A 10,344-nucleotide genomic window follows, 5' to 3' on the forward strand; every position below is an offset into this window, starting at 1 on the left:
CCATCAACTTTTCCCGTCAAAAATCAAGCTTGGGTGTGAAGAACTTGTTATATTTCACCAAACCCCAGTGTGACCTTACTCTTGTAGAAAGGTCCTACATGGTGATAGACTATTTGACCTCCTCTTTAGATGGTTCCCTAACCTTTGATCTTCTAGAAAGATGCTTCCCTAGAGGGCGCCACCAGCTTACCTGGAAGGGTTCAATTTTAAATGTTCTGGATTTTTTCTGCGGCAAGTTGGCTCTCAATTTTCAAACATGTCTCTTTCTCTCTCACCCTTTCTCACAGGCGACCCGTGTCTCTCTCTCTCTCTCTTCCCCACTTATATACACACACACACACACAAAAAGAACACGGATGCCCATGCAGCCTTTGCGCCATCATCATCCACGATCCCAGCTTAAGCCTACCATGAGCATGGTTCTCTGGGCGCATCGAAGTTAATCTCCTTAATCACCTCGCATTGGCAAAAAGCACCGCACCCTAGATTAATTGTCCTATAACAGCCTCTTTATCATGGTTAGCCTTGACCTCACCGGGCATCAAATCTAATCATGATACAAAAGAAAAAAGAAGGGGAAAAAATGGCAACGCGCACCTGCAGCAGTATACGGGGTACACCTTCAAGTATTACTTGTTAACTGCATTCTCGCATCAAAGCTTCATACTGTTAATCGATAATCACTCTAATTAGCACAAGCATGCAGCTCTCTTCCGCCGCCTCTCTCTAGTGATCACCGCCATTTAACACTCAGGCTTCTAATCACTATCACGTACGTAGCTAATCGGTCCTCGACGAGTCTACAATAGCTGCGCATAACTACTGTCATTTCACTCCTCTAATCACGATCGTAATCTCATTGTTTTATATCAGCATACAGATTCATAGTAAATCTAAAAACCCGCACGCATAAGTGCCAATCATTGTAATTAATCACAACTGCATGCAGCTGTTGTTCTAAACCCTATAGAAATTAGTCACTAATTATAGCTGCAAAAAGTGGGGATCGATCGAAGACTGCTCAGATTAACCAGCATCATCCAATGGCCTCATTCCCGACGATCAACAAAGGTGTTGCTGTTTGGGGACATGCAGCAAAGACAGCCAGCCAAAGGATGCTCGAGCTTACTACGGATGACATTAATGTTTTCTCGCGGCCTTCCAGTGGTCGGGCCGGTGATGATGAAGAAGCTCTCAAATGGGCAGCCCTGGAGAAGCTGCCCACTTATGATAGACTAAGAAAAGGCATTCTCCACACTGTCGGCGAGACGGGCACCGTCATCAATGAAGAGGTGGATATACCCAAGCTTGGATATGCCGAAAAGCAGCAGTTAATAGAGAATCTTCTGCGTGATATTGAAGACGACAACGAGCGGTTTCTTGTAAAGCTCAGAGAGAGAATTGACAAGTAAGCAAACTCCCCACTGCTTTTGATTTTACGGTTCTCCTTTGGCTGTGCTCTGTGCTGTGTTTAGCCCCCACAAAAACAAAAAATCTTAGCATTTGCTGCATGCACATGTGGGGATGCTGTCAAAATTCGCGACAGCTAATTCCTGGCGATGATTATCTAAACCTGAATTCTGAACAATTCTGTCATAACACAGGGTTGGGATTGAGTTGCCCAATTCCTGACGATGATTATCTAAGCCTGAATTCTGAACAATTCTCTCATGACACAGGGTTGGGATTGAGTTGCCCAAAATCGAGGTTCGATTTGAGCATCTACATGTTGAAGCAGATGTTTATGTTGGAAGCAGAGCACTGCCAACCCTTTACAACTTCACAATCAACTTGCTAGAGGTACAAGTTTTGGCAAACTTCAATCTGTTGCATACATCAACATGAATGTGCGCACATACACCTGGATTCACACCCGCACACACATGCATACATTGCAATACATGCAAGTCAACAAGCCAGAAGCAGAGAGCTTGCTGTGTGTATTTTCAAGGATTGTTACCTATATGTAAGAAGTCTGTCTTATATTATTTGACACAGTAACCAGTACCACATGCTTTTCCTATGATGTAGGGGCTTTTCAACTTTCTGTTACCGACAGACAACAAAAAAAGAATCCTTAACATACTTGATGATGTTAATGGCATCATTAAACCCTCCAGGTAGGTTCTGGTTTGTATGATGTCATGGGATATTACTACAGTATGTAGCATCTTAAATAACATGCCAGCTCAATATTTAAGCCAAAACATCGTGTGTCTTTGCAGAATGACATTGCTTCTCGGGCCCCCCAGTTCAGGAAAGACAACCTTGCTGCTTGCTCTTGCTGGGAAGCTAACTCCTGATCTCAGGGTATGTTTGCAACTTACGCTGGTTACACAACATGGAATGGCTGGTGGCAGGAATTCGAAGGGGCAAGACTGCCTGTCCATACCTGACTGGCAATGTGGATGGACAGCTGTTGTAGCTTTCTCTTTTTTTTTCATTAAGTCATGAACACTGAACCTGTAAGCTTTTCAGCACAGACTAATGAAGCAAAAACATCTGAAAAAATGCCAGGCATCAGGCAAAGTGACATACAATGGGCATGAGATGACAGAGTTCGTTCCACAACGGACATCTGCTTACATCAGCCAGCATGACCTACAACTTGGCGAAATGACCGTTCGTGAGACGCTCGACTTCTGTGGTCGTTGTCAGGGCGTTGGGACAAGATATGGTCAGCACTCCTGATGGCATTTTGATGGAGCTTGTGCTTTGATGTTGCCAATATGGGGGCATTCAACCTTCCATGAAATTCTACTCTATTTACAGTTTTGGTCTGGAAAAAAATAGAACTTAAGTCAAAACAGTAGTCTCCTTACTAGAGACAGTTTGCTTCTGTCTGTAACAGACATGCTACTAGAGCTTTCAAGAAGAGAAAAAGCAGCTGGAATAAAGCCAGACCCTGACATTGATGTATTCATGAAGGTGACTAGACTTTCTACATCTTTTCGCTTTGCAATAATTGGCTTCTTTTTGGCTGACCACGTGTATTACCTGTATCTTTTCCAGGCAATTGCGATGGAAGGGCAGGAAACGAATATTGTCACAGATTATGTGCTAAAGGTAATGCTTCCTTTGTGGCATGGGTACATCTGCAGGCATAAGCGGTCGATGCTTTCAGTATTACAAGAGTCAAAGATTTGATCACATGTTTGCTTTGCAGATTCTCGGCCTTGACATATGTGCTAATACCCCAGTCGGTGATCAAATGAAAAGAGGTGTTTCAGGAGGGCAGAGGAAACGAGTGACGACGGGTAAGTGCCATGCTCATATGACGATAGAGCAGAGCACCACTTCACTCTGTATCCTTCCAAAGTTCACACAGCTAACGTGACCACATCAAACATGTTCCATGCCCAGGTGAAATGCTTGTGGGACCTGCAAAGGCTCTCTTTATGGATGAAATCTCTACCGGCTTGGACAGCTCCACCACTTTTCAAATAGTGAAATGCTTGCGACAGGTGGTCCATGTTGTGGACACCACTATGCTCGTCTCACTTCTGCAGCCTGCACCCGAGACTTTTGAGCTTTTTGATGATGTCATACTTCTCTCTGAAGGCCAGATTGTTTACCAGGGCCCCCGGGAACTTGTCCTCGATTTCTTCAAAGCAATGGGGTTCAAGTGCCCCGAGAGGAAAAGTGTCGCGGATTTTCTGCAAGAGGTACAAGCTTGGTTGATTAGCTTACAAGATATAGTGCCAAAACGCACAGAAAGTTGAAGCCTTCAACTGAATTCTTTTTATAACATAGGTTACTTCGAGGAAAGATCAAGCACAGTACTGGGCAGATGAAAGCCAGCCTTACAGGTACATTGCTGTGAAGGAATTTGCAGAGTCTTTCAATTCTTTCCATGTCGGCCAGCGGCTTCAAGAAGACCTCGCGGTCCCCTTTGACAAGACAAGGAGTCACCCAGCAGCCCTTTCAACCAGAAAGTATGGCCTCGGAAAGAAAGCCCTATTCAAGGCATGCTTCTCAAGGGAATGGCTGCTCATGAAAAGGAGCTCCTTTCTCTATATTTTCAAAACATGCCAGGTTTTTGCCCTACTCAGCCCTCTCTCGCCTGCAGACTTTTCATTTTATGTGATCCCATAAACTAAGAAAAAATATGTAACCACCCATTGTTTGCTATCCTTTCAAACTACAGGTATCGATTTTATCCATTGTTGGTATGACAGTTTTCTTCCGGACCAAGCTTCATCCGGACAGTGTTGCCCAGGGAGACTTGTATCTGGGCGCCCTCTTCTTTGGACTGATGGTTGTTATGTTCAATGGCTTTAGTGAGATGGCTATGACTGTCAGCCGTCTCCCTGTGTATTATAAACAAAGAGACCAACTGTTTTATCCTGCATGGGCTTACTCAATACCAACTTTCATCACAAGGCTACCCTTATCAATGCTGGAGTCACTAATCTGGGTATGTTTTACATACTATGTGATTGGATTCTCTCCAAACCCTGGCAGGTTAGTAAAAATGGAAGCATGAACATCCTAGACTCTAGTTCTCTTTGCCCATAGTAAGTTGCTAGGTGTGATTCCACTCATTTGGAGCTGTCACACAGATTCTTTCGCCAGCTGCTGATATTATTCTGCATTTCTCAAACGGCCCTTGGAATGTTTCGCCTCCTGGGTTCAGTCGGCAGATCTATGATCATAGCAAGTACATTCGGATCCTTTTTTCTAATGGTTGTCATCCTCATGGGGGGATATGTCCTCTCTAAAGGTACATCTTTCGTCACCATACAAATGCTATTTTCCTTGTAAAAAGATTTGTGGAACTCAAGGCTATGGCACCTGATAGTAGGCAAATGGGTTGTAACCTGGTTACTTGGCATTGGCAGATCAAATCCCCAAGTGGTGGATCTGGGCTTACTGGATCTCTCCAATGATGTATGGGCAGAATGGTTTAGTCATCAATGAGTTTCTTGCGGATCGTTGGAAAAAGGTACATGAACCTTCCATCTCCTAGCTGTAATACTATCTTTCTATCCCTGTATCTATACGTATCTAACATGGGGAGCTTCATTACAGCCCTACAATGGGAGTGTTGATGCACGTACCATCGGAACAGCCATATTGAAATCAAAAGGATTCTTCACAGAAGACCACTGGTATTGGATTTCCATTGGAGCTTTGATTGGGTTCACCATACTGTTCAATGTCTTATTCACATTGGCTTTGACCTATCTCAATCGTACGAATTTTTGTCTCTCACAAATATTTTTACGAGTTCTGTTTAGACATTCAAGTAACTAGGTTGTTCCCCTTTCTGCCTTGATTGCATTGCACACATATGGCCTTAGTCAATCACATGCCATTCTTGCCCTGCAGCCCTCAGTAAACCTCAAGCGATCTTGTCAGACGAAGCGTTAAAAGAGAAACACTCAAATAGAACCGGAGAGCATCCATCTTCATACCAATCAGGGTCCAGCAGGCGATCAGCCGACCGTCAAGGTAGTAGAACTCTACCTTCACAAGCCTTTGAAATGAAAGTTCCATATGTGTTCACATTATTGAATTGACTGCCTCCAAATCTGGTAGGCATTGATTTACCTGAGGTGAGGCGATCAAGCATGTCCTCAGCACCAGGCTCTTATCATTTGGATGGCGCTGAAATTCAGAAAAAAGGAATGGTTCTCCCTTTTCAACCATTGTCTATTGCCTTCAACTCAATCAACTATTACGTTGACATGCCCCCAGTAAGGTCTTCTGTCCTCCAGTTTCTGCTGCATGCAGAGGGTAGTATAATTTAGGTTTATTTTACACGTTTGTATCTCATCTTTCGGCAGGAAATGAAGAAGCAGGGTATTGTTGATGATAGACTTCAGTTGCTTCGAGGGGTGAGCGGATCCTTTAGGCCGGGTGTTCTTACAGCTCTAGTGGGTGTGAGTGGAGCTGGAAAGACTACTCTTATGGATGTTTTGGCTGGAAGGAAGACAGGAGGGCATATTGAGGGTGATATTAGGATATCTGGATACCCAAAAAAGCAGGAAACATTTGCTCGGATTTCAGGTTATTGTGAACAGAATGATATTCACTCCCCCAATGTCACTGTAAAAGAATCTCTTATATACTCTGCATGGCTTCGTCTGCCAGAAGAAGTTGACAAGAAAACAAGGATGGTAAGCTCTTAATAAACTCAAAAGTTAAACTTTGCAAGATTCCGAGCACAGTTGAAAATCCTACTTTTTGTTTTGATTGAGGGCACGCAATTGTGTCATGCAGATGTTTGTGGACGAAGTGATGGAGCTTGTTGAGCTATCCCCCATCAGAGAAGCTCTAGTGGGTCTTCCTGGTGTCGATGGGCTTTCCACAGAGCAGCGAAAGAGACTCACCATTGCTGTTGAGCTCGTAGCAAACCCTTCCATAATCTTTATGGATGAGCCCACATCTGGTTTGGATGCACGCGCTGCAGCCATAGTCATGAGAGCTGTACGTAACACCGTAGATACTGGTCGGACAGTAGTATGCACAATCCATCAGCCAAGTATTGACATATTTGAAGCATTTGATGAGGTATGCTTGATGTTTAAGAGTTGTCAGCATTGTGATTTTTCAGTAAACTTGCAGTTCAGAGTCTTAATAAATTTCTTCTGCAAAAGGCTTAAATCACTGGAAAAATCATCTTGGTTTTGTTTCTTTCCTTCATGAAAGGATTGCATATCAGAATTGGGGAAAGCCACACTGAGCCTGTAGCACCCTGGGATCCCGTCTGCACCTGCAGACAAGATAATCCCAAGCCTCTGGATTTGTAGAAAAAGTTGCCCACCATTCCTGCATAGCTCTAAAGCTGCCCCTCAGATGCTCCCGAATGACCATAGCGTGTGGATAAGGCTTGGACAACTGATCAGCTGGTGGAATAGCCCTCGGCATCATGCTTGCCAAATTGTCAAGATGAGAGGCTTCCCATGGGTACTCCCGTTGTATTATGGTAGCCCAAAGTCATGGGGAATCTGCCTTGCCTCCATCACCACTATTATCCCCCATGGATTGGCCAGCCTATACCATCCTTATAACCAGGTGCATGATGACGCCTCTTTATAACAAGATTAGGTTAAACACATATCACCCAAGCCCCCCAGGTTATGTTCTTAGGTGTAGAAAAATACCCTCTGCCATACCTACTGTGCAGCTGGGGCTCTCATGCTATCCCACAGTCCTGCAACCGGCCGGTCTGCTCATTGTAGCCATTTACACTCCCATGGGGAGACCTCCATGAATTGTGAACGAAAAAGAATGGTAGATCTTGAGGAGGTGGAAGCTGTCGTTGTAACACTCAATATTCTGCTGGGTTGTGGCATGAAAATATTTTGCATGTGCTGCAAAGAGCCATTAACCACTGCCATTGTCATGTACCTCTAAACTAATAGCTACATCTAGTGAATGCTTGCAGGTTGTAACTGCTGTTATCCATAAAAATGATGGATAGAGGCTCATATCAATAGACATGCACAAGAACTCTCAAGTCGATGCAAAATAGCAATAAATCTCTTAAAATGGATGTACTGTGCAATTGAACCCTGAGTTTTTCGTATTCGGTGATCTAAACTGCAGTTGCTTTTGATGAAACGAGGCGGGCAAGTGATCTACACAGGTCCTCTAGGTGTCCACTCTTGCGAGCTTGTAAAATACTTTCAGGTAAAGTATGAAACTGAACCAGGTTTGACTTCTTCACCCCCACAATCTTCTTCACCCCCACAATCTGGAATACGTTTGCTTTTGCAGGCAATTCCAGGAGTCCCCCCCATCAAGGAGGGATACAACCCGGCAACATGGATGCTTGATATCAGCTCACAGTCAGCCGAGGCTCGCCTTGGCGTTGATTTTGCACAGATCTACAAAGATTCTACTCTCTATCAGTAAGAAATGACACCTTGCTTTGGATGTTTTCAACTTTCCCAAGCTCAACTTTAATCTTGTTCATGTCATGCCTTTATGTCTTGTCTCTATGTTCAGAAACAATCAAACACTGATCAAGGAGCTCAGCATCCCCCTTCCTGGTTCCAAGGACCTCTTCTTTGCAACCCAGTATAATCAAAGCTTCTTACAGCAGTGCGTGGTGTGCCTTTGGAAACAACACTGGTCTTATTGGCGTAATCCTTACTACAATGCTGTACGATTGATGTTCACAACCATTACCGCTTTGTTGTTTGGAACAGTCTTCTGGAATCTCGGCGGCAAAACGTAAGGCTTTCTTGCCTTGATGCAAGCTTTAAAGTTCCAAGCACAAACACAAACTCAATGCTCTGCAACTTCACAACTCTTAATCGAGTTAAAGTGGTTTTGTTGAATCATGTGCTCTGTATTCCTATGTCTGTAGAGGGACGACCCAAGATTTGCAAAATGTCATGGGCGCCATGTATGCGGCAACATTGTTTCTTGGATTCAGCAATGCAACCACAGTAGAACCTGTTGTAGGGATCGAGCGAACTGTTTTCTACCGTGAAAGAGGAGCAGGAATGTACTCCGCACTACCATATGCCTTCGCTCAGGTAGAAGCTGCCATCATGGACATCCATGTATCTTACTTGCAAGATGTGATAGTAGTTAAATCAAAATCAGTTAGATGAAAAGAAAACTAATTGGGCATTTGATGATGAAGCGAGCAATACGCAAGTTGTTTTGAGTCCTCTATGAGCTGACCTATTCTGCTGTGCTTGCAGGCAGCTATTGAGATTCCTTATGTTCTCATACAGACCATACTGTATGCGCTGCTTGTGTATGCAATGATGAACTTTGAGTGGGCTGCAGCCAAGTTTTTCTATTTCTTCTTCTTCATGTTCTTCACCTTTCTCTACTTCACCTACTACGGCATGATGAATGTGGCGATCACGCCCAATGTCCACTTTGCAGCGATAATCTCATCGGCCTTCTTAAGTTTCTGGAATTTGTTCTCAGGCTTCATGATCCCTCGCGTGGTAAGCTTTACGTTGTCATGGGGGCAAATCCCCAAAAATCAATCCAAAACCAGAAGAAGAAGAAAAAAGAGAAAAGAGCTTAATACTGTTCACTGTCACTTATGGACATGAAAGGGTTTAGATTGCATGCTTACCTTGGCCTGCAAAATAATGATGTGTTTTTACTGCACTGAACCCTTTGTTTTTGGCATGCAGAGCATTCCTGTGTGGTGGAGATGGTATTACTGGGCAGATCCCCTTTCATGGTCACTCTATGGCTTGATTGCATCTCAGCTTGGTGACATCGATACTACCGTGAATGACCCGAATGTTGTGGGGACTCAACCAACCGTGAAACAATACATCGAGGAAAACCTTGGCTACAAACACGATTTCTTGGGAGCAGTGACGGGGATGCATCTTGGCCTGACCTTCCTGTTCTTGTTCGTGTTTGCCTTCGCCATCAAGAAACTCAACTTCCAGAATCGGTGACACGAAAATTGGATGACGCATTGTCTTCTGATCAGTATATTCCTGTCACTGTTAATCGTCGAGATGAGGGTGTGCCATAGCCCCTTCACCATGCTATACAGTGCATCATCCAATTTGTGAGTCATTTGTGTGTCCCTAACTCGCTACAAATTTTCTTCGGCCGAGGAAGCCTCTTTGAATGTCAAGGTTCAATATGTATATGCAGCATTCCAGCTGAATCTGCTCCAACAGAACATTTACATGTCTGTCCTCCCTAGTTTAGTTCTGTTCTACCTACTTTCCCTAGTTTACTTATTGGGTTTACCCTCTCCCTAGTGTACTTCCCCTAGTTTACCCTTGCTCCCTAGTTTATTTGCATCATGCAAGGCCCTAACACATCGAAAGCCGCGCGTCACCGCTGCTAGTTCACTTTTTTTTAAAAATCCAACAAGATGAAAAATGGTGGCCAACCGTCGTCTCTAGTTTATTTTTTTTCCCTGGTTTACTTTTCAATCCGACGCACCAAAAATGGCGGCAGGGCAGCAGACCGTGCGTGATTTCATAGTTATTGATCCCATCTGAAAGGGGTCTTAAAGACCCAGTGCCATAAAGTGCTGAGCCAAGAGGGTTTACCCCCAAGGGTTGGTATGTCCTCTCTCTAAAATGGATACGCTCACCCCTTCTACAATTTGTTGGCAATCCTCAACAAGATACTTCATATTCTCCACAACTAACTTATCTTAAGTGCATGACGATTATTAGCCAATCCCAATGTGCAATTACCTCTCTGTGTGAACAAAAGCCTAAATGGTTATGGATGTAAAACCATTTTATCTACTTATTTTCCATGTCGTGCATATGCCTAGAAGAGATCATTCTTCTCAAAGGATAGGAATAATGCAACCCCTGGTGTTGTATGTGCAATTACCCTATGTGTGAACAAAATCCTAAAGTAAAGCCACTACTTACTCAACCC

At 43.9% G+C, this 10,344-nt stretch overlaps 1 protein-coding gene across 2 annotated transcripts; it reads left to right on the forward strand.

The window, feature by feature from the left end:
* The first annotated feature begins 352 nt into the window (after nt 1-352).
* On the forward strand, nt 353-9,838 carry LOC147626315 (pleiotropic drug resistance protein 1-like). Of its 2 annotated transcripts, XM_086816448.1 has the most exons (24): nt 353-1,408; nt 1,680-1,800; nt 2,032-2,120; nt 2,226-2,310; nt 2,518-2,677; nt 2,852-2,928; nt 3,013-3,066; nt 3,167-3,257; nt 3,364-3,665; nt 3,754-4,035; nt 4,148-4,464; nt 4,563-4,723; nt 4,842-4,945; nt 5,032-5,194; nt 5,332-5,454; nt 5,542-5,699; nt 5,790-6,122; nt 6,226-6,516; nt 7,555-7,638; nt 7,726-7,859; nt 7,957-8,184; nt 8,321-8,492; nt 8,664-8,918; nt 9,114-9,838. In XM_086816448.1, exons 1-24 carry the CDS (start codon nt 1,044-1,046, stop codon nt 9,387-9,389), a joined length of 4,425 nt encoding a protein of 1,474 aa, XP_086672574.1. In that variant the 5' UTR covers nt 353-1,043; the 3' UTR covers nt 9,390-9,838. The 2 variants fall into 2 exon arrangements, with proteins under 2 accessions (XP_086672574.1, XP_086672575.1); XM_086816449.1 differs by lacking the exons at nt 2,032-2,120; nt 2,226-2,310; nt 2,518-2,677; nt 2,852-2,928; nt 3,013-3,066 and having other exon boundaries at nt 598-1,408.
* Nucleotides 9,839-10,344: the final 506 nt, after the last annotated feature.

This window comes from Cibotium barometz, chromosome 22 (assembly GCF_041138505.1).
Source record: "Cibotium barometz isolate CiBa-2024 chromosome 22, ASM4113850v1, whole genome shotgun sequence".
Classification (NCBI taxonomy): domain Eukaryota; kingdom Viridiplantae; phylum Streptophyta; class Polypodiopsida; order Cyatheales; family Cibotiaceae; genus Cibotium; species Cibotium barometz.

What these genes read in the sequence shown, in the direction of transcription:
- LOC147626315 (XM_086816448.1), top strand. Translation starts at nt 1,044, where the DNA reads ATGGCCTCATTCCCGACGATCAACAAAGGTGTTGCTGTTTGGGGACAT. An exon ending in CTCAGAGAGAGAATTGACAA is followed by an intron (nt 1,409 to 1,679) that starts GTAAGCAAACTC and finishes CTCATGACACAG; the next exon opens with GGTTGGGATTGAGTTGCCCA. An exon ending in TACCATATGCCTTCGCTCAG is followed by an intron (nt 8,493 to 8,663) that starts GTAGAAGCTGCC and finishes CTGTGCTTGCAG; the next exon opens with GCAGCTATTGAGATTCCTTA.